This window comes from Rhinoderma darwinii, chromosome 12, assembly GCF_050947455.1.
Source record: "Rhinoderma darwinii isolate aRhiDar2 chromosome 12, aRhiDar2.hap1, whole genome shotgun sequence".
Taxonomy (NCBI): Eukaryota; Metazoa; Chordata; class Amphibia; order Anura; family Rhinodermatidae; genus Rhinoderma; species Rhinoderma darwinii.
The window spans coordinates 18,460,124-18,484,784 of record NC_134698.1 but is presented as its reverse complement, the minus strand read 5'-3'; the positions used below and the strand labels follow the sequence as shown (position 1 = coordinate 18,484,784).

The following is a 24,661-nucleotide window of genomic DNA, read 5'->3' as shown; positions in this document are numbered from 1 at the left end:
CATAACTTGTATTGCCACGTCCGTAAAAGTCAGAGCTATAACAATATAATATTATTTAACCCACATGGTGAATGCATTAAAACAAACAAAAAATGTCGAAGGCAGAATCACTGTTTTTTGGTCATCTCATCTCCCACAAACAATGGAATAAAAGATGATCAAAAAGTCTCATGAACCAATAAAAACGACAGCTCGTGCCACAAAAAAACAAGCCCTCACACTGCTGCAGCGACGGAAAGAAAACAAAACATATGGCTCTCAGATAATGGCGAAACAAAACCGCGCGGTGATCTCCATAAAAACTAAACCCAAAAAACAATGAAGAAATCTGTTTTTTTCCTATTTCACCCCACAAAGAAAGTTCTTTCAGTTTCCCATTTCATTAGTACAATAAATGGTGCCATGAAAAACTACAACTCGTCCTGCAAAAATCAAGCCCTCATATGGATATATCAACATAAAAATAAAAAAGTTGTGGCTTTTGGAAGGTGAGGAGGAAAGAACAAAAATAAAAAAATTCAAAATGGCTGCGGCAGGAAGTGGTTAAGGTCTGTTCCTCACAATTGTATTATGGCTCATTGCAGGAGGTGTATATTTAGGGCTTACTAACGGGATTGTATCTTGGCATTTGAGATCAGAAAAATAAAGTAATGGGGGCTCATTTTTTACTTTGCTAGAGCACGCCCTATCTATCTGCCTCTCACATATCTGTCTCATTTATATGCGAAGTTCTGCGGCATTTTCTATCACTATGTAGTTGACTTTGTGAAATTTTATTTTTATGCTGATTTGGGTTGAAAGCTAAAATTAAAAAGTTATTTTCAGTCAGTCAGTTGGTTTGGTGTAAATGTCTGTCACAATACAGCCCTCATCCAGTGTAATTTGTGCATCCAGATAGTGCAGCTTAATGTCGCTGATTGTGACCCCCAGCGATCAGATTTAATCTGTGATGGAACTTGAGAAGTGTTGAATTCCCCTGCAGCGCCACCACAGGAGAAACTAAGCATTACACAGTGAAATCAATAAGAGACTTGTCCTTTCTTAACTTAGAATTCCCCAATAGGGTATTTACAATGGGTTTCTTATACCAGACAACCTCTTTAGGTTATAAAGGATTCTTATTTACTCCAGAACCATCTAGTTTTAGAAAAATAAAGTTACATTTCCGCCTCTCCATTGTGGTAATCTGTTACTAAGACTTTTACTTAGATGAATTGTGTGCTACAACATTTACTAAACAATTATAGAGAAACATTTACTAAACAAATATTATAGATTTTCAGCTGCACTATGTAAATATAAAAAAAATTAATATATATTTATTTATTTATTTATTTATTTGGAGGCTTTGCTGCAGTGATTGGTATAATGCAGAGCAGGGGACCGTTTATGACATACCGTAAGCATTATGACATCACTGCAGGCAGTGATGTCATCAGAACGATGGAGAGTGTGGCATCTATAGCAGTGACATCACAATGGTGTGAAGTTCTAAGGACCCCAAGCGCGGTCACATCAGTGCCATATCTCGAGTTGATGCTGATGCTGAAACTTCACTTGGTTTTTCAAAGAGCGAATTTGTGCTACAAAGCGACTACTACATCATCTGTTCAGAGCACTTAAACACCAGTGCAACTTCTGAACATCGTGGTAGATTCCCTCTTATTTGAGGAATCCAGTTTTTCCATTGTTCCTGAATTTAAACATCAAGCCGCCTGCTACAAGGAACAATGAGTTACCGAGAACTCTTGCAGCTTGCAATAGACGAAAGTTCCCGGATAAATCAAGGTAAGTGGAACTTGTTATATCAGAAACATTTAGGCTAGTTTTACACAAACGTGTCCGTTTTGCGTCCGCAAAAAATGCACTGTTTTTCAGTTGCAAAAAGGGATGATTATTGGCTTTCGGACCAAGGGCGGCGGTATTTCTCAAACAGCGCAGTTTGTGAACTGTTCGCGCGCTGCTGTGGTGACAGTGTATCGTGAGTGGACAAATGGCACCATTGGGAATAACGGACATGGAAACTGCAGAGCACCACGTGCCATGTATTTGAGAGGTGAACGTTGGCTACCAGACGTGTGTCTAATACAACAGTTCAGCAAACCCGACTGCGTATGGGGCTCCAAACCCGACGGATGGTCACTGCTCCTATGTAACAAAGGTGCATCAGAGATAATGGCTTCAATTTGTACGGCAGTATTGGTCTCAGAGCACCAATGATTGCCAAAGGGTTGTCTTCTCTGATAAATCACGTTTTCTGCTTCATCGAAAGGATGGACTTTGCAACCATTGCTGGAAAAAGCTGGCGGCGATGTCAGCGTCTGGGGTATTTTTCCATGGCATTCTATGGGCCACTCATCCATATGGAAGGCTCTGAACCGATTTAGATATGAATCCATCGTTACAGATCACATCCACCATACATGCTGATTGTCTTCCCTGGAGCAAATGGAATCTTAAAGCAAGACAATGCGACATGTCACACGACTATAAATGCCCGACAGTGGTTGGAAGAGCATGACCAAGACTTCCAAGTACTTCCCTGGCCCCCTATTTCTCCAGACTTGAACCCAATTGAGCATCTGTGGCACCACGTCAATCGTGTTGTTCGCTTTATGGATCCTCCCCCACGCACCCTCCAGTAAATGTGGGATGTATGGAGTCAGCGAGGCTCCACATATGAGACCACTGACCAGCACCTTATTGAGTCACTCCCAGCCCGTCTACTGCTGTCCGTGCTGCACACGCCGGTTACTCTGGATATTAGTAGTAGTTATAATAATGTGACTCGACTGTGTATGTATTCATAGTATCAAAACGGTTGTCCAAGATTAGAAAAACATGGGAGCTTTCCTCTAGAAAGAAGGCCACGCGAGTCCATAGGAAATGTCTGGTATTGATCTTTTTTCCCATTTTTTCTGTACATAATTAATATATGTTATACACATTGTTTCACATCTAGGCATTGCTGATGGAAGATTAAGATCTGGACATAGAAGGCGTCAGAGTGTGGAGCAGGATGAAGACCATGACAATGTCCCCGACAATAGACGAAGACGTGGTCAAGTTCCACCGCGCCGTAGGTTGCAGCAAGAAGGAGCGGACAGAAGCCGGTCCCCATTACGACCTGAGCCAATAGAACAGTCTGAAACGACAAGTGGCCGTCGTATTAATAGTGAGACCGAGCTCAGAATTCCTGGAGAATCCCAGCCTGGGTCTACTCCATCAACTACTCAGGAGAGATCCGAAAGGCTGGAGGAACCAACACAAGACCCCAGCACCAGTGAGCCGCTACCAAACCTGCAGCCGTCCAGAGAAGGAAGCAGATCTCCTCAGCAAACATCTAACAGGCTGGTGGAGCCAACACCAAGCACCAGTCAGCTGCTTCCCAACCAACAGTCGACAACAGAGACCATAGACAGCAGACCTGTGCAGAGAAGACAACGTCGGCGAGGCAGGAGAGGCAGGCAGATTGATAGACTCCCATCTCGAACCTTTACTGAAAACGAAGACATCCAGTCCTGCACTATATGCCTAGAGGACTATGAGATTGGAGAGCAAGTCACCGTTCTGCCATGTTCTCACATATTCCATCTGCCTTGTATTGCACATTGGATCCCGACAAATCCACGCTGTCCCTTGTGCCGCGTCCATGCCTTTCAAAGAAAGAGGAGGAGATAAGTACCAACAGCTGTGGTACAGAAGAAACACCAGCAGTACAGGTATGATCACTGACATTTATAATATTTTTGTGAAGTCATGGCTGGAGCTTCGGCACCAGTATATTGCTGAGTGATTATCGTCTGGTCTGATTATTTTTTGTTTTGTCTACAGTACCACCTAGTCTTCTTCATCATCTTCACCTTGGACGCCAGAATCTCAATCTGCACAGAGACCTAATAATAAAAGATCCCTGATGCCGTTTCCCAGAATCCATTTATGTGATACTGGAATTTCCCTTCGGGGATTAATAAAGTTATCTTATCTTATTTTATGCCTGGGACTCCCTTCTATCTTGGATATTTCATATTCCATCTCGGTTGGATTGGCGTTTCGACTACTACTATGTTTTGGCCTAAGACATACATTACGCCTTAAAACTGGTGAGAATGGTGGCGTTCCCATGTTTACATAGGAGCAATGTAGGCCCCAAGATTACAATATTTAGGGTGATTGATATATATTGTAAAAATAAAAAGCACAGAAAAATTACTCTTTTTTTAGGGTATGTTCACAAAAGAAGTGCAAGTCACTTCTTGGGCCGCTTTTGGAGCCGTTTTTCCTAGACAATATTGAAAACAGCTCCAAAAACGGCCGTAAAAAACGCTGAAAACCTTGAAAACAGCTCTGTATTTTCAGATATTTTTGAGTTTGCGTGTGAACATACCCTAATTTCCATCAATGTACAAATGAATAGAAATTAATTACTAACATATACACCATCCAGACATAACATTAAAACCACCTGCCTTGAGTAGTCCTCCTCGTGCTGCCATAATAGCTCTGACCCGTTGGGACATGGATTGCAGAAGATCTTTTAAAGTGTCCTGTGGTATCTGGCACCAAGACGTTAGCAGAACCTTTAACCCCTTCCTGCTCCTTGACGTTCTATTCCATCATGTTATGGCAACAGGAGGCCTAACAATGGCCTCCGGGTTTGTCATCTACGGAAGCCTAGTTTGTCCTGCCTTAGGTTTGCTGTCAGTGAGTAACTGACAGCACTTTTACACTGCACTACGCATGTAGTGCAGTGTATTAGAATAGCGATCAGGGATTCCTGACTTCAAGTCACCTAGTGAGACAAAAAAAAAACTGTTGTATAAAAAGCCTTTTTTCAATATTAAGTCCTTTATTTAAAAAAAAAATTGTTAATTAATAACTATTTTGTGTGGTATAACCATCTGCCTTACACCACATTTTCTGTCATTTTTTCTGTTTTTCACTGAATGTATCAACCAAATTTTAGCACTAACATAAAGTTCAATGTGTCACCAGAAAACAGTCTCAGAATCACTTGGATAAATAAAGGCATTCCAAAGTTATTACCACATAAAGTGACACATGTCAGATTAGACAAATGGGCTCTGAGCCTTAAGGCCCAACCTAGGCTTCGTCATTAAGGGGTTAAGTCCTGTAAGTTGTGAGTAGGGGTCTCCATGGATTGGATTTGTTTTTCCAGCACATCTCACAGATGATCGATTGAATTAAGAATATGGAGGCCAGGTCAACACCTTGAACTCTTTGTCATGTTCCTCACATCAGTCCTGAACGATTTTTGCAGTGTGGCGGGGGCATTATCCTGCTGTAAGACAGCACTGGCATTAGAGAATACCTTTACCATGAAGAGGTGGATTTGTCTGTAGCAATGTTTAGGTAGGTGGTCTGTGTCAAAAAACAGTATGGGAATACCAAAATAACCACCATAAGTTCCCCATAGATAATTGTGCCATAATCTGTCAAATAAGATGAAATTCTAGTGTTGGGTCCCAGTGACTCCAACTGAGGGGCTTGCATTTAAAAAAATAAAAATAAAATCATTATTAGTTTTTAGCATTGGATAAAGCAAAGGAGAAACAACAGGAACCTCTCAGAGGAACCTCTCAGAGAGCGGCGCTGTGCTCCGTATACTGCAGGAGCAGTAGTACAGCGAGTACATAGAGTACAGCGGGGCCGATCACATGACGAAGAGTCGTGTCGTCACCAAAGAAGACTGTACAGCTAGACTTCCGGTTCCTCGAGGGGGGCGTGGCTTAGCGGCATATGTGAGCGGACGCAGGAACCGGAGCTCCCGCTGCCGATATCCTGATACACATCCTGAGGCTGAACTCTCCTAACGGAGACATACCTGTGCAGAGAGGGGAGAAGGAGGAGAACCTGGTGACACGATTCTGAAGAATCTGGAGGCTGTAATGACCCGCTCAAGAAAGTCTAAGGCGGCAGAGGAAGGTGAGCTGGGCTTACAAGATGGCGCCGACATGTGCATGATGGCAGAGAGCAGGGACCTGAGAGGGGCGGCGGCATCCCGACTGGAGCGCTTTGCCAGAAAGACACCCATGAAGGCAGATGCTGGAGGAGAGATGACAGGTGGAGGGAAAGAGCAGGCAGGCTGCTCCGGGTCCAGATATGAACCGCTGCGGGCACAGATGGAATCAGAGGAGGAGGAGGAGAATGGAGAAGATGCTGCAGGCAGCTCAGGAGGAGGGCCGGATCGAGGCTCGCACAGTTCAAATAAGCCTGGGCCCACGCTGGCGGATGTTTTTTCGGCGGTAAGCCTATGTAATGCCACGCTAGCTAAACTCACCTGCCAGGTGGGCGGAATTAAGGAGGATATTTCCATAATACGGCACGATCTACAGAAGGTGTCGGAGCGTACAACAGCGGTGGAAGGTAGAGTCAGTGATGTGGAAGACAGAATGCTGCCCATGAGGAGGTAGCTGTGGATGTTACTTACCTGTTATCTAAAACGGATGACCTGGAGAATCGTCTACGTCGCAATAACGTGAGGATGGTGGGAATACCCGAAAAAGTGGAAGGGTCCCATCCGGATTCCTATTTCGAAAAATGGCTACTGGAGGTGTTTGGTAAGGAGTCGTTGACACCATTGTTTGCGGTGGAAAGAGCCCATAGAGTACCAACTCGCCCGGGTCCACCTGGACGGCCGCCAAGACCTGTGCTGGTAAAGCTGCTTCATTATAAAGACAGAGATTTAATTCTTCGGCAGGCCCGGGAAAAGCAAGATATACGGGTGAATGGGGTGAAAGTGTCATTTTACCCTGATTTTTCTGTAGAGGTCCAGAAAAGAAGGATGCAATTTCTGGATATCAAACGACGACTGAGGAATCTGCGTGTTCAATACTCCATGTTGTACCCGGCGAAACTTTGGGTTGCGGCGCTGGGATCCGTACAATTCTTTGAGAACTCAAAAGATGCGTTAAGATGGCTGGACAGTCACGAGGATCGCCTTCGTCAGAATCGAGAGGAAGCTGCTGTGTGATCATCAGGTGGATGGTTGAAGAGGGGACTCTGCTTTTTATGAAAAAGGAGGAGGATGAGCTGCACAGGGGAATAAGGCACTGTTTTTCTGCATTTATTTTCTGTTCTAATGTGGGGCTGCAGCCTCTATGTTTATAATGCTGAAGGGAAGACAGAGATGTCAGTTTAATTGAAGCATCAGTTGTTGGAGTCACTAAAATGCTATATGTCTATGGTAGTAAGGTGGCGGGAGGTTTGTGGTTCTCAGGTTTATATTGCGGGAAAAGATGTGTTTCTGCAGTGTGAATGGGAAGCTGAATAGTCACATTGGTGGAGATTTCTTCACCAGCCCGGGCCCTCTTTGGAGGGTAAGTTTATGGAAAGTTGCGTGGGTTAGGGAGGTGGGTGGAGGGAGGAACATGTTTTGGCGGGAAAGGGAGTTTGAAATGCAGTATGCTCTGATTGGCACTGGATTCAAGGGTAATGGCCTCTGTCAGATAAAAGAAATGGATAGATGGGGGGTAGGGTAAATCTTTTGTCCTGGAATGTGAGAGGTATGGGAGAGGCAACAAAACGGCGAGCTATATTCGATTTCCTGAAAGGGCAGTCTGCTGGAGTGATGGGACTACAGGAAACGCATCTTACCGCTGATACTGTGCAGCAGGCACATAGGGTATGGATTAGACACAGTTTTCACTCCTTTCATTCCACATACTCAAGGGGGGTTAGTCTCCTGGTTCATAGGGATGTACCTTTTTGCTGTTTGGCTTCCTTTAGAGATGGAGAGGGCAGATATGTAGGGATACATTGTAAACTGTTTAATTGGGAATGTATAATTGTGGTACTGTATGTACCTCCCCCATACTCGGTGGTTCCAATAAGAGAAGTGTTGGAAAGGCTGGCTAGTTGGCCGATGGTCCCGACTATACTTATGTGAGATTTTAACAATGTAATGGATATAAGACGTGATAAATTTCCAAAAGGGGGGGGGGTAGGAGAGGCTGTTCTGACGCGGTTTGGGAAGTACATGATGGAGGTTGGGTACACGGATGTTTGGCGGGCAAAGTGGCCATCTACTATGCAATATTCTTGTGTGTCATCTACTTATGGATCGTTGTCTAGAATAGATTTGATGTTTAGTAACGGGTTAGGGATTGAGTGTGTGGAAGGGGTGGAATATTTGCCAAGGTCACTGTCTGATCACTCCCCAATGATATTGAAGGTCCGAACTAATCCACAGATAGGGGGGCTAAGACTGCATTGGAGGTTAAATCCGTTCTGGATCCGACTAGTGGGGGAGGAGATAATAACTGCGAGCTTGCAGGAGTACTTTGAGTTTAATAAAGGTACGGTTCCTATGGATATCTTATGGGACGCTATGAAGGCAAATATCAGGGGGGTGTATATTCGGGAAATCACGACCATAAAGAATAGATCACGACAGGTGGGAAAACATCTGCTGGAAAGGGTGACGTTATCCGAGGAGAACCATGTAGCTAATAATACAGCAGAAACGATGGCCCAGTGGAAGGTAGCCCTAAAATTGCTAAAGGAACATCAGCTGGAACAAGCAGCTAATAAAAGGTTGTTTTTGCAACAAAAATACTATGAGGAGGGGGAAATGACGGGCAGATTGTTGGCAAATATGGCTAGGCCTCAGCGGGAGGGTGCGTTCATCCACCAATTGCAGGACAAAGAGGGGACACTGGTTGGAGAAACAGGGGATATACTGGGTGTGTTGAAATCCTTTTATACTGAGCTGTACCGCACAAGGGTAGATTATTCGGAAGATCTTCTGACAGACTATCTAGAGGAAATGGAGTGGGTTACTTTAGGGGAGGAGGAGAAGGAGTGGCTGGAGGAGCCAATTAATTTGGAGGAAATGCAGGAAGCAGTAAGTTCTATGGCAAATGAAAAGGCTCCAGGGGTGGATGGTATACCTACTGAGCTGTACAAAACATATGGGGGGGAGCTTCTGCCAGAGTTATTGGAGGTGTTCCAAGATAGTTTTACCAGGGGACGACTGCCGCAGACTATGTATGAAGCGGCAATAGTGGTCATTCCTAAAGAGGGGAAAGATCGAACACAGCCGGATTCTTATAGACTAATATCCCTGCTGTCCGCTGATGTAAAAATCTTGGCAAAGGTTCTGGCTAATAGGCTGACAAGAGTGGTGACTAAGGTAGTGGGCCCGGATCAGTCGGGATTTATGCCATCAAGATCTACAGCGGTTAATCTAAGAAGATTATTCTTGAATTTGCAGACAGAGGCTGCAGATACACAGTGTAGGGCAGTGTTGTCCTTAGACGCGGCTAAGGCATTTGACAGTGTGGAGTGGGGGTACCTGTGGGCTGTTCTGGAGCGGTTTGGTTTTGGGAGTAATTTTATAACATGGGTAAAATTGCTGTATAAGGAACCGGTGGCTAGGGTGCCAATGGGCGGATGTCAGATTCCTTTAGACTGGAGAGGGGGACGCGTCAGGGATGTCCACTTTCCCCGCTATTATTCGCTCTAGCGATCGAACCTCTGGCAAATATGGTAAGGCAACATCCGGGTATAGAAGGATTTCGATGTGGGGAGCTGGAGGAACGCATAGTATTATATGCGGATGATATTCTACTATTCCTGGGAGAGATAGTTCGGTCACTGCCGGTGATAATGACGGTATTGGAACGGTTTGGCAAATTTTCAGGGTTGCAAATTAATTGGAGCAAATCGGCATTGCTGCCACTCAAACCATTGGAGGTGCCACTGGTGGTGGGGGGAATTGCTGTACCTTGTGTTAAGGAATTTAAATATCTGGGGATTAAGGTCTCGGTGAGGGTGCAGGATTTTGTTGCGTTGAATGTGAAACCATTATTGGACAAACTAAAAGATAAGACTAGAATATGGCTTGGGCTACCACTTTCAGCGCTAGGAAGAGCAAACCTGATCAAAATGATTCTGATGCCTCAGGTTCTTTATGTGGTGCATAATGCCCCAGTGTGGTTGCCTAAATACTGGTTCAGGAGAATACATAATTTGTTTAGGGACTAGTGTGGAAAAGGGGGATCCCCAGGATTAAATTGGAAAAATTACAATTACCAACAGAAAAGGGAGGATTAGCTATTCCAAATGCGTGGATATATTATTTAGCAGCCCAAGCGCAACACTTTAAAGGTTGGAAGAATAGGGAAGAGTGGGGTTCTAGTGGGAAACTGGTGTATTATTTGAGTCGGTGCACGGATATACTAGAGGCAATGGAGTCTCATAAACTAAGGAGGGAGGCGAAAGAGAAACCGACTTTGCTATTGATACATAGGGTCTGGTGGGAATGCAAAAAAATACTGGGAGTTACTGGGTGCTCCAATTATATGCCTCTATGGGACAATCCATACTTATGGGAATTCAATACCTTGGACGGTTTTCAGGAGTGGGAACAAGCTGGGGTCAGATATGTATACCAGGTATATGAGGGGGGAAGTCTTAAATTGTTCTCACAGCTACAGGAGGAGTTTGGTCTCCCACATCGGATGTTTTATCAATACCTTCAGCTGTGTCACGTGGCACAGGCCCAGGGTAGGTTGGTGGACTTGAGCTGCTCTACTATGGGAGTGATGGAACAGGTATTGGGAGCAAAGGACACTAAAGGGATTATTTCTGTGATCTATGGTACATTACTTTCCAAATTCCTTGGAGATCCGATGGGGGAGATCAGAAGCAAATGGGAAGAGGATGTGGGGAATATAACTGATGATGAGTGGGAGGAGATACTGGAATCGCCCAAAATGCTTTCCATTAATGTAGCACACAGGAGGTCACAACTTTTTCTCCTACATAGAGTGTATAGGACGCCTAAGGTGTTAATGCAAATGAGGCTCAGACCAACGCAGGAGTGTCCCAGGTGTTCGTTTGAAGGGGCAGACATAAAGCATATGTTCTGGGGTTGTCCGAAGCTGAATGATTACTGGAAGGAGGTTGGAGGCATGGTAGCGAGGGTATTTGGGAGAGATTTTCCGCTAGAACCTAAGATCTATGTGTTGGGTTGTATGGGGGAAGAAGGAGGAGATGGAGCTGAATTACTGGCCATAAAAAAGGTTCTGTATCATGCTAGGAAATTAATAGCAAAATATTGGCTGAATACGGATCCCCCGGAGGTGTCTGAACTAGTGGGATACGTTAATCACACGGTGGCATTGGAACATCGGATATATCTAAAACGTGGGGCAACACACAAACATGATAAGCAATGGGGAAAATGGGTACACCATTATGGCACGGCAGGGAGGTAGGAAACATCGTAAGGTGAAATGATCAGGAGGCGATTATTGATAAATAAGTATGAGGCAGGAGAGAGAATGGCTATACGAGTCAGGGAAAGGAGGAGGTACTGCGGGGGGGGGGGGGAGTTGGGATGGAGGGAAGGGGGAGTTATGTTAAATGTAACTGTATATGATGTACAAAACCAAAAATGTATTGACTGTTGGAATTGAGTTGATGTACATGGGATTTAAATTGTAGGTTGTACTATCAATAAAAACTGGTTTGATTTAAAAAAAAAAGACTTCCGGTTCCTCATCAGCGCTATAAAAATCTATGAAAATCTCAGAAACGGCACCAAGGGGGACGGGAATGTATATTAGCGAGTTTACTCACATGTAGCATCTATGGCCGTGGGCCGTCGGTTCCACTCACCTCCTGACGCCCACAGCCATGGATCTGTGAGCGCTGGTCCCCATCTCACTTCCGCTCCGGTCCGCCAGGGTGACGAATGGAAGACGGCATTTAACACCCGTGACGGGAACTACGAATACGTAGTGATGCCCTTCGGACTGTGTAACGCTCCTGCAGTGTTTCAGGAACTCGTTAATGATATCTTCCGAGATCTCCTCTATATCTGTGTTGTTTTTTATCTTGATGATATTTTGATTTTCTCCCCAGATCCGACGACTCATCGGAGGCATGTCCGTCAAGTTCTACTATTATTAAGGGAGAATCATTTATACGCCAAGCTGGAGAAGTACGTCTTTGAGAGGAGTTCTCTGCACTTCCTGGGCTACATCATATCGGATCAAGGTCTCAAGATGGATCCTGAGAAAGTGAGAGCTGTCCTGGAGTGGCCACGTCCTCAAGGTCTGAGGTCCATACAGCGTTTCCTGGGATTTGCCAATTTCTACCGGCAGTTTATCCCAAACGTCTCATCACTGACATCGCCTATTTCCACCCTTACCAAGAACGGTGTGAACGCCAAGGTGTGAACCCCAGAGGCAGAGTCCACATTCTTTAGTCTCAAAAAAGCCTTTACTTCTGCCTCGATCCTCTATCATCCTGACGTATATATACAGTTTTCTTTGGAGGTGGACGCCTCTTATGTTGGTGCAGGCGCACTTCTGTTCCAGAGGAGCCCCAAAGGAAAGGCAGTAGTATGTGGCTACTACTCGAGACTTTTTTCTTCTGCAGAGCGCATTTACTCTCTTGGGGATCAGGAGCTACTGGCCATCAAATTGGCTCTGGAGAAGTGGAGACATCTGCTGGAGGGCGCAGCTCACCCCATCCTAATCTACACCGACCACATGAACCAAACCTACCTTCAGTCCGCTCAACGACTAAATCCCTGTCAAGCCAGGTGGCTGCTGTTCTTCACCTGTTTACAATTTGTGCTCCACTACCGTCCCGCTGACAAGAATGTGAGGGCCGATGCCCTGTCCAGGTCATTTGAAACGGATGACACGGTGGAGTCTCTTCAAACTATTATAGACCCGTCCTGCATTATCACTGCCAATCCTTTGCAGGTTAGAGACATCCCTCCGGAGAGGACTTTTGTTCAATTAGCAGGCAGGAGAAGAATTCTCAGATGAAGACACAGTTCTAAACTGGCTGGGCACCCTGGTGTTCGTAAAACCCGGGACCTGATTGCTCATCACTTTTGGTGGCCCACGCTGCCCAAGGATGTTGTGGACTTTGTCTCTTCTTGCACGGTGTGTGCTTCTAACAAGGTTACTAACTCCAAGCCTGCCGGCCTCCATCAACCTGTGCCTATACCCAATGCCACCTTGCAGCACATTGTGATGGACTTTGTCACTGACCTTCCTCCCTCAGCAGGATGCAACACTGTCTGGGTGGTGGTGGACCGGTTCTCGAAGATGGCACATTTTATCCCGCTGACCGGCCTATCTTCTGTTCCCCGAATGGCGAATCTCTTCATCCAGCACATCTACCGCTTGCATGGCTTGCCCTTCACATTGTGTCCGATCGGGTGTTTCAATTTACCTCGAGGTTCTGGAGGGCTCTCTGTAAACTCCTGGATGTGATATTGGACTTTTCCACAGCCTATCACACCCAGTCCAATGGGCAAGTCGAGAGGATCAACCAGATCATGGAGAATTATCTCCGTCACTTCATTTCCTTACAGCATGATAACTGGGTAGGATAACAGCTTCTTCCATGGGCCGAGTTCTCGTACAACAACCACACAAGCGAGTCCACCACTTCCACTACTGACTCTGCATTTGGGGACTTCCTGTAAATCTGGCAACAGACCCGGGCATGAAGCGAAAAGCGGATACAAGAAGAGAGCCGCCGCAGTATCTTCCAGGTACCAAAGTCTGGCTGTCCTCATGGAACATTCATTTGAGGGTGCCTTCATACAAGTTTGCTCCCAGGTTTCTCGGTCCTTTTGAGATTCGGCAACAGATTAACCCTGTCTCCTATAAACTGCGGCTGCCTCCTACCCTCAGAATCCCCAACTCCTTTCATGTGTCCCTCCTGAAACCAGTGGTCCTGAACTGCTACAGCAAGACTTCCTGTTCCACAACTGCTCCCAGCGGTTCTTCTGATGTGTTCGAGGTGAGGGAGATCCTGGACTGCAAGAGGGTAGGAGAAAGGACTTTCTATTTGGTGGACTGGAGAGGGTTTGGTCCTGAGGAGAGGTCCTGGGAGCCGGAGGAGAACCTTGATGCCTCTGCTCTTGTTAAGAAGTTCCTCTCTCGCTCTAGTCCCAAGAAGAGGGGGCGTAAGAGGGGGGGATACTATAGCATCCAGGGCCATCGGGTGCACTCACCTGACGCCCGCAGCCATGGATCTGTCTGCTATGATCTTCTCTGTCCCGTAGGGTGCGCGCGCACGCTCGTGCCCGCTCTTAAAGGGCCAGCGCGCACATGTAGGAAATCACCATCATCAACACACATGATTTCCTGGACTATAAGAAGGGCCCAACCCATCTGATCCTTGCCTGAGCATTGTTAGTATACCCCAAGTCTGTCTTACAAATGGTCCCTTACTGTTTCCCGTTCCAGTTGTTACCCGTGCCCTGTTACCCGTTCCTGTATCCCGTACTGTGTTCTTGTTCCTGTGCCTACTAGTTGGAGTCGTGTCTACTGCACCTGTGTCATCCGCCACGTCCTGTGTTACCTACCTCCATCCGTGCCAGAGCTGCGGCCACTGTCTGGACTTTCCTGGTACCCTTGTGCGGGACTTTGTATTTCAGGGGTTCCCTGTTATTTGGCCAGCTGCCTCGCTGCTATGGCGGTGCGGCCTGGTGGGTCCACATACCCACAAACCGTGACATCACATAATGCAGTGAGAACACTGCTAATAATTTTTAGTCCCCGCATAACCCTTTTAAGATGCATTGTGTACAAGCAGTGAATCCACCGCACCTGGCCACGTTTTAACCTCCTTATTCTCTCTCCTCCTCTTCTAGGTGTTGGTCCTGAGCCTGGTACTTCGAACCACCATGATTTGCTTAGTGACCCGTATCTACTAATGTCTGGGGACTGGTACGTCATTCTATTTTATCCTATTACTAGATGTATACTGTGATAATACATCAACTGTAGTGTTACTATCAAATCTTCCCCCTGTACATGGACATAACTATAGCCCTAGTAGCCATAGAAGCTGCTATGGGGCTCTGATACTGAGGGGGGCACCTTTGGTTGCCAAAACGTCATTAGTTTTTGTAAGGGAAGATCTGCTTTATAGCACCATAACCCTTCAATGCTGCCTAGCCTCTTCCACGACAACCAACGTGTATATATATGGTGTAGGCCAGGAGGGAAGTATGGAGTGGGGTCACGGACTGAGCTCACTCCATAATTTGCTGGTGTTGGTTATATGTTACAACTGACAGTTCACTGCGACGAGCGAAATCATAGATTACTACGATCCCACTCGTTTAACCCCTTAGATGCTGCGGTCAATAGTAACTGCGGTAACTAAGCCATTAGAAAGATGGGGGTGGCCATCTCTGACGGTCCATTGCCCCCCTGCGATTGCGGGGTGCCGATGGTTGTCATTGCAGCTTGGAGGACTAATGTAGGCCCTCAAGTCTGCCATCTTTGCACCCCTGGCAAAGCTTAACAAGAGCAGGTAAAGAACACAATATACTGCAATACATCAGTATTGCAGTATGTCCTGCAAGCGATCCAATGATTGCTGGTTTAAGTCCCCTAGAGGGCAAGTAAAGAAAGTAAAATACAGTTAAATTAAGTTTATATATATATATATATATATATATATATATATATATATATATATATATATATATATATATATATAAAGTTAAAATATTAAAAGTTAAAGAAAAAGCAATGTAAAAAAAGTAAATTAACATTACTTGGATTGCCACGTCCGTAAAAGTCAGAGCTATAACAATATAACATTATTTAACCCACATGTTAATCACTGTTTTTTGGTCATCTCATCTCCCACAAACAATGGAATAAAACATGATCAAAAAGTCTCATGAACCAATAAAAACTGCAGCTCGTGCCACAAAAAAACAAGCCCTCACACTGCTGCAGCGACGGAAAGAAAACAAAACGTATGGCTCTCAGATAATGGCGAAACAAAACCGCGCGGTGATCTCCATAAAAACTAAACCCAAAAAACAATGGAGAAATCTGTTTTTTTCCTATTTCAACCCACAAAGAAAGTTCTTTCAGTTTCCCATTTCATTAGTACAATAAATGGTGCCATGAAAAACTACAACTCGTCCTGCAAAAATCAAGCCCTCATATGGATACATCAAAACAGAAAAATAAAAAAGTTGTGGCTTTTGGAAGGTGAGGAGGAAAGAACAAAAATAAAAAAATTAAAAATGGCTGCAGAAGGAAGTGGTTAAGGTCTGATCCCCACAATTGTATTATGGCTCATTGCAGGAGGTGTATATTTAGGGCTTACTAACGGGATTGTATCTTGGCATTTGAGATCAGAAAAATAAAGTAATGGGGGGCTCATTTTTTACTTTGCTTGAGCACGCCCTATCTATCTGCCTCTCACATATCCGTCTCATTTATATGCGAAGTTCTGCGGCATTTTCTATCACTATGTAGTTGGCTTTGTGAAATTTTATTTTTGTGCTGATTTGGGTTGAAAGCTAAAATTAAAAAGTTATTTTCAGTCAGTTGGTTTGGTGTAAATGTCTGTCACAATACGGCCCTCATCCAGTGTAATTTGTACATCCAGATAGTGCAGCTTAATGTCACTGATTGTGACCCCCAGCGATCAGATTTAATCTGTGATGGAACTTGAGAAGTGTTGAATTCCCCTGCAGCGCCACTACAGGAGAAACTAAGGATTACACAGTGAAATCAATAAGAGACTTGTCCTTTCTTAACTTAGAATTCCCCAATAGGGTATTTACAATGGGTTTCTTATACCAGACAACCTCTTTAGGTTATAAAGGATTCTTATTTACTCCAGAACCATCTAGTTTTAGAAAAATAAAGTTACATTTCCACCTCTCCATTGTGGTAATCTGTTACTAAGACTTTTACTTAGATGAATTGTGTGCTACAACATTTACTAAACAACTATAGAGAAACATTTACTAAACAAATATTAGAGATTTTCAGCTGCAATATGTAAATATAAAAAAATTTAATATATATTTATTTATTTATTTATTTATTTGGAGGCTTTGCTGCAGTGATTGGTATAATGCAGAGCAGGGGACTGTTTATGACATACCGTAAGCATTATGACATCACTGCAGACAGTGATGTCATCAGAACAATGGAGGGTGTGGCATCTATAGCAGTGACATCACAATGGCGTGAAGTTCTAAGGACCCCAAGCGCGGTCACATCAGTGCCATATCTCGAGTTGATGCTGATGCTGAAACTTCACTTGGTTTTTCAAAGAGCGAATTTGTGCTACAAAGCGACTACTACATCATCTGTTCAGAGCACTTAAACACCAGTGCAACTTCTGAACATCGTGGTAGATTCCCTCTTATTTGAGGAATCCCGTTTTTCCATTGTTCCTGAATTTAAACATCAAGCCGCCTGCTACAAGGAACAATGAGTTACCGAGAACTCTTGCAGCTTGCAATAGACGAAAGTTCCCGGATAAATCAAGGTAAGTGGAACTTGTTATATCAGATACATTTAGGCTAGTTTCACACAAACGTGTCCGTTTTGCGTCCGCAAATAATGCACCGTTTTTCAGTTGCAAAAAGGGATGATTATTGGCTTTCGGACCAAGGGCGGCGGTATTTAACAAAGGTGCATCAGAGAAAATGGCTTCAATTTGCACGGCAGTATTGGTCTCAGAGCACCGATGATTGGCAAAGGGTTGTCTTCTCCGATAAATCACGTTTTCTGCTTCATCGAAAGGATGGACTTTACAACCATTGCTGGAAAAAGCTGGCGGCGACGTCAGCGTCTGGGGTATTTTTCCATGGCATTCTCTGGGCCACTCATCCATATGGAAGGCTCTGAACCGATTTAGATATGAATCCATCGTTACAGATCACATCCACCATACATGCTGATTGTCTTCCCTGGAGCAAATGGAATCTTAAAGCAAGACAATGCGACATGTCACACGACTATAAATGCCCGACAGTGGTTGAGAGAGCACAACCAAGACTTCCAAGTACTTCCCCGGCCCCCTATTTCTCCAGACTTGAACCCAATTGAGCATCTGTGGGACCACGTCAATCGTGTTGTTCGCTTTATGGATCCTCCCCCACGCACCCTCCAGTAAATGTGGGATGTATGGGGTCAGCGAGGCTCCACATATGAGACCACTGACCAGCACCTAATTGAGTCACTCCCAGCCCGTCTACTGCTGTCTGTGCTGCACACGCCGGTTACTCTGGATATTAGTAGTAGTTATAATAATGTGACTCGACTGTGTATATATTCATAGTATCAAAACGGTTGTCCAAGATTAGAAAAACATGGGAGCTTTCCTCTAGAAAGAAGGCCACGCGAGTCCATAGGAAATGTCTGGTATTGATCTTTTTTCCCATTTTTTCTGTACATAGTTAATATATGTTATACACATTGTTTCACATCTAGGCATTGCTGATGGAAGATTAAGATCTGGACATAGAAGGCGTCAGAGTGTGGAGCAGGATGAAGACCATGACAATGTCCCCGACAGGAGACGAAGACGTGGTCAAGTTCCACCGCGCCGTAGGTTGCAGCAAGACGGAGCGGACAGAAGCCGGTCCCCATTACGACCTGAGCCAATAGAACAGTCTGAAACGACAAGTGGCCATCGTATTAATAGTGAGACCGAGCTCAGAATTCCTGGAGAATCCCAGCCTGGGTCTACTCCATCAACTACTCAGGAGAGATCCGAAAGGTTGGAGGAACCAACACAAGACCCCAGCACCAGTGAGCCGCAACCAAACCTGCAGCCGTCCAGAGAAGGAAGCAGATCTCCTCAGCAAACATCTAACAGGCTGGTGGAGCCAACACCAAGCACCAGTCAGCTGCTTTCCAACCAACAGTCGACAACAGAGACCACAGACAGCAGACCTGTGCAGAGAAGACAACGTCGGCGAGGCAAGAGAGGCAGGCAGATTGATAGACTCCCATCTCGAACCTTTACTGAAAATGAAGACATCCAGTCCTGCACTATATGCCTAGAGGACTATGAGATTGGAGAGCAAGTCACCGTTCTGCCATGTTCTCACATATTCCATCTGCCTTGTATTGCACATTGGATCCCGACAAATCCACGCTGTCCCTTGTGCCGCGTCCATGCCTTTCAAAGAAAGAGGAGGAGATAAGTACCAACAGCTGTGGTACAGAAGAAACACCAGCAGTACAGGTATGATCACTGACATCTATAGTATTTTTGTGAAATCATGGCTGGAGCTTCGGCACCAGTATATTGCTGAGTGATTATCGTCTGGTCTGATTATTTTTTGTTTTGTCTACAGTACCACCTAGTCTTCTTCATCATCTTCACCTTGGATGCCAGAATCTCAATCTGCACAGAGACCAATAATAAAAGTTCCCTGATGCCGTTTCCCAGAATCCATTTATGTGATACTGGAATTTCCCTTCGGGGATTAATAAAGTTATCTTATCTTATTTTATGCCTGGGACTCCCTTCTATCTTGGATATTTCATATTCCATCTCGGTTGGATTGGCGTTTCGACTACTACTACATTTTGGCCTAAGATTTACATTACGCCTTAAAACTGGTGAGAATGGTGGCGTTCCCATGTTTACATAGGAGCAATGTAGGCCCCAAGATTACAATATTTAGGGTGATTGATATATATTGTAAAAATAAAAAGCACAGAAAAATTACTCTTTTTTTAGGGTATGTTCACAAAAGAAGTGCAAGTCACTTCTTGGGCCGCTTTTGGAGCCGTTTTTCCTAGACAATATTGAAAACAGCTCCAAAAACGGCCGTAAAAAACGCTGAAAACCTTGAAAACAGCTCTGTATTTTCAGATATTTTTGAGTTTGCGTGTGAACATACCCTAATTTCCATCAATGTACAAATGAATAGAAATTAATTACTAACATATACACCATCCAGACATAACATTAAAACCACCTGCCTTGTGTAGTCCTCCTCGTGCTGCCATAATAGCTCTGACCCGTTGGGACATGGATTTCAGAAGATCTTTAAAAGTGTCCTGTGGTATCTGGCACCAAGACGTTAGCAGATCCTTTAACCCCTTCCTGCTCCTTGACGTTCTATTCCATCATGTTATGGCAACAGGAGGCCTAACAATGGCCTCCGGGTTTGTCATCTACGGAAGCCTAGTTTGTCCTGCCTTAGGTTTGCTGTCAGTGAGTAACTGACAGCACTTTTACACTGCACTACGCATGTAGTGCAGTGTATTAGAATAGCCATCAGGGATTCCTGACTTCAAGTCACCTAGTGAGACAAAAAAAAAACAGTTGTATAAAAAAACTTTTTTCAATATTAAGTCCTTTATTTAAAAAAAACAAATTGTTAATTAATAACTATTTTGTGTGGTATAACCATCTGCCTTACACCACATTTTCTGTATTTTTTTCTGTTTTTCACTGAATGTATCAACCAAATTTTAGCACTAACATAAAGTTCAATGTGTCACCAGAAAACAGTCTCAGAATCACTTGGATAAATAAAGGCATTCCAAAGTTATTACCACATAAAGTGACACATGTCATAGTTACATAGTTACATAGTTAGTACGGCTGAAAAAAGACACATGTCCATCAAGTTCAACCAAGGTTCGGGAAAAGGGAAGGAAAAAATGTCTACACATAGGAGCTAATACTTTTTTGTTCTAGGAAATTATCTAACCCTTTTTTAAAGCCATCTACTGTCCCTGCAGTGACCAGCTCCTGCGGTAGGCTATTCCATAGATTCACAGTAAAGAAGGCTTGTCGCCTCTGCAGGTTGAACCTTTTTTTCTCCAGACAGAGGGAGTGTCCCCTTGTTTTTGGAGGGGGTTTTACATGGAACAGGATTTCACCATATTTTTTGTATGTGCCATTAATATATTTATATAAATTAATCATGTCCCCCCTTAGTCGTCTTTTTTCAAGGCTAAATAGGTTTAATTCTTTTCATCTTTCCTCATAACTTAAATTCTCCATGCCCCTAATTAGCTTCGTTGCTCTTCTTTGTATTTTTTCCAACTCCAGGGCATCCTTTCTATGAACTGGAGCCCAGAACTGAACTGCATATTCTAGATGAGGCCTCACTAATGCTTTGTAAAGTGGCAATATTACATCCCTGTCCCGCGAGTCCATGCCTCTTTTAATACTCGACAATATCCTGCTGGCCTTTGTAGCAGCTGATTGACACTGCATGCTGTTATTTAGTTTATGATTTACAAGTACACCCAGATCCTTCTCAACAAGTGACTCCCCCATTGTAGCTCCCCTAGGACATATGATGCATGCAGGTTGTTCGTACCCAGATGCATAACTTTACATTTATCTACATTAAACTTCATCTGCCAAGTGGATGCCCAAACACTTAGTTTGTTTAAATCCGCTTGCAATTCATGAACATCTTCCATAGACTGAACTATATTACATAGTTTGTTGTCATCTGCAAAAATAGAAATAGTGCTATTAATCCCATCCTCTATATCATTAATAAATAAGTTGAATAATAGTGGTCCCAGCACTGAACCCTGGGGTACACCACTTATAACCGGGGACCATTCAGAGTAGGAATCATTGACCACAACTCTCTGTATACGGTCCTTGAGCCAATTCTCAATCCAATTACAAACTATATTTTCTAAACCTATAGTCCTTAATTTACCCATTAGGCGTCTATGGGGGACAGTGTCAAATGCCTTTGCAAAGTCCAAAAACACTAAATCCACAGCAGCCCCTGTGTCTAGGCTTCTGCTCACCTCTTCATAAAAACAGATTAGGTTAGTTTGACAACTTCTGTCCTTAGTAAAACCGTGCTGGCTGTCACTTATAATACTATTTTTTGTCACCTAATCCTGTATATAGTCCCTCAATAGCCCCTCAAACATTTTCCCCACGATGGATGTTAAGCTTACTGGTCTATAATTACCCGGGGAAGACTTAGAGCCCTTTTTGAAAATAGGCACCACATTTGCCCTGCGCCAGTCCCTTAGCACTATTCCAGTCACTAGAGATTCTCTGAATATTATGAAAAGGGGGACAGAAATAACTGAACTAAGCTCTTTAAGAATTCTAGCGTGTATCCCATCTGGTCCCGGGGCCTTGTGCACATTTATTTTATTTAATTTAGCTTGGACCATATCTACATTCATCCAATTCAATATATCAACTGATATATTAACAGCACTGGCACCGGCTACATCAGCTGCTCTTTCTTCAGTTGTATATACAGAACTAAAGAACCCATTTAGTAACTCTGCCTTCTCTTGATCCCCTGTGACCAACTCCCCATTACCACTATCTAGGGGTCCTACATGTTCAGACCTTGACTTTTTAGCATTTATATACTTGAAGAATTTTTTGGGATTTGTTTTACTATCCTTGGCCACCTGCCTTTCATTCTGTATTTTTGCTAATTTTATTACATTTTTACAGATTTTATTAAGCTCTTTATATTTTACAAAGGCTTCAGATGTACCCTCAGAATTTTATTTTTTAAATGCCCTTTTTTTGTCATGTATTGCCCCTTTCACAGAAGGTGTAAGCCATGTGGGATTTAATTTTAGTCGTTTATACTTGTTACCTATAGGAATAAATTTTGCACTATAATAACCCAATGTAGATTTGAAAATCTCCCTGTAAAGGATCTGCCAGGCACTTCTGTGTATACGCCCATGGGTAATCAGTCTGCACCTGGTTCTATGTCTCTGAGACTGACTCCATCTTCCACCACTCAGGATGGCAGGCTTAGGAGTGGGAGAGCCTATCGCAGCCTGGCCAGACGGAGCTAGTTCCGCCCTCTGTCTATTTATACCTGCCTTTCCTGTTCCTCCTTTGCTTGTGATTCTTCTCGTGTGGTTTCCTGGCCTTGCCGCAGCTCCTAGCTATTTGACCTTGCTTCATACTGACCCCGGCTTTCTGACTACTCTCCTGCTCTGCGTTTGGTACCTCGTACATTCCTGGTTTGACTCAGCTCGCTCACCTCTCTAGTTGCTAACGGTGTTGCCGTGGGCAACTGCCCCATTTCCCTTTGCTTGTGTCCCCTCGTCCGTTTGTCTGTCGTGCACCTACTGAGCGGAGGGACCGTCGCCCAGTTGTACCCCATCGCCTAGGGCGGGTCATTGCAAGTAGGCAGGGACTGAGTGGTGGGTAGATTAGGGCTCACTGTCTGTTTCCCTACCCCCCTGTCATTACACTCCCATTTATCATTTGTCCCATTATTTTACATTAGTTCTTCCCAGTCTATGTCCGGAATTGCCGCCTTCATCCTGGGGAAATTGGCTTTCTTAAAATTAAATGTTTTTGCCCTCCCAGCCTGTGTTTGTTTTTTACAGTATAGGTAAAATGTAACTATATTGTGATCACTGTTACCGAGGTTTTCACGAACATTGACGTTCCCAACAAGCTCTGCATTATTAGAAATGACCAGATCCAACAGAGCTTCACCTCTAGTTGGGTCTTCCACAAACTGGCCCATAAAATTTTCCTGCAACAGGCTGAGGAAATGTCTCCCCTTAGATAATGTCAGATTAGACAAATAGGCTCTGAGCCTTAAGGCCCAACCTAGGCTTCGTCATTAAGGGGTTAAGTCCTGTAAGTTGTGAGTAGGGGTCTCCATGGATTGGACTTGTTTTTCCAGCACATCTCACAGATGATCGATTGAATTAAGAATATGGAGGCCAGGTCAACACCTTGAACTCATTGTCATGTTCCTCACATCAGTCCTGAACAATTTTTGCAGTGTGGCGGGGGCATTATCCTGCTGTAAGACAGCACTGACATTAGAGAATACCTTTACCATGAAGAGGTGGATTTGTCTGTAGCAATGTTTAGGTAGGTGGTCTGTGTCAAAAAACAGTATGGGAATATCAAAATAACCACCATAAGTTCCCCATAGAAAATTGTGCCATAATCTGTCAAATCAGATGAAATTCTAGTGTTGGGTCCCAGTGACTCCAGCTGAGGGGCTTGCATTTAAAAAAAAAAAAAATCATTATTAGTTTTTAGCATTGGATAAAGCAAAGGAGAAACAACAGGAACCTCTCAGAGGAACCTCTCAGAGAGCGGCGCTGTGCTCCGTATACTGCAGGAGCAGTAGTACAGCGATTACATAGAGTACAGCGGGGCCGATCACATGACAAAGAGTCGTGTCGTCACCAAAGAAGACTGTACAACTAGACTTCCGGTTCCTCATCAGCGCTATAAAAATCTATGAAAATCTCAGAAACAGCACCAAGGGGGACGGGAATGTATATTAGCGAGTTTACTCACATGTAGCATCTATGGCCGTGGGCCGTCGGTTCCACTCACCTCCTGACGCCCACAGCCATAGATCTGTGAGCGCTGGTCCCCATCTCACTTCCGCTCCGGTCCGCCAGGTTGACGAATGGAAGACGGCATTTAACACCCGTGACGGGCACTACGAATACGTAGTGATGCCCTTCGGACTGTGTAACGCTCCTGCAGTGTTTCAGGAACTCGTTAATGATATCTTCCGAGATCTCCTCTATATCTGTGTTGTTGTTTATCTTGATGATATTTTGATTTTCTCCCCAGATCCGACGACTCATCGGAGGCATGTCCGTCAAGTTCTACTACGATTAAGGGAGAATCATTTATACGCCAAGCTGGAGAAGTGCGTCTTTGAGAGGAGTTCTCTGCACTTCCTGGGCTACATCATATCGGATCAAGGTCTCAAGATGGATCCTGAGAAAGTGAGAGCTGTCATGGAGTGGCCACGTTCTCAAGGTCTGAGGTCCATACAGCGTTTCCTGGGATTTGCCAATTTCTACCGCCAGTTTATCCCAAATGTCTCATCACTGACATCGCCTATTTCCACCCTTACCAA

The 24,661-nt window shown here is 44.3% G+C and overlaps 2 protein-coding genes across 2 annotated transcripts; both read left to right on the top strand.

The window, feature by feature from the left end:
- The first annotated feature begins 1,547 nt into the window (after positions 1-1,547).
- LOC142664781 (uncharacterized) lies at positions 1,548-3,914 on the top strand. The gene is made up of 3 exons (XM_075844109.1): positions 1,548-1,788; positions 2,963-3,722; positions 3,835-3,914. The coding sequence occupies exons 1-2, from the start codon at positions 1,731-1,733 to the stop codon at positions 3,679-3,681; spliced, it is 777 nt and encodes a 258-aa protein (XP_075700224.1). The 5' UTR covers positions 1,548-1,730; the 3' UTR covers positions 3,682-3,722; positions 3,835-3,914.
- Positions 3,915-17,049: 13,135 nt separating this feature from the next.
- LOC142664844 (uncharacterized) lies at positions 17,050-19,172 on the top strand. Its single transcript, XM_075844232.1, has 3 exons — positions 17,050-17,313; positions 18,261-19,020; positions 19,133-19,172. Exons 1-2 carry the CDS (start codon positions 17,256-17,258, stop codon positions 18,977-18,979), a joined length of 777 nt encoding a protein of 258 aa, XP_075700347.1. The 5' UTR covers positions 17,050-17,255; the 3' UTR covers positions 18,980-19,020; positions 19,133-19,172.
- Positions 19,173-24,661: the final 5,489 nt, after the last annotated feature.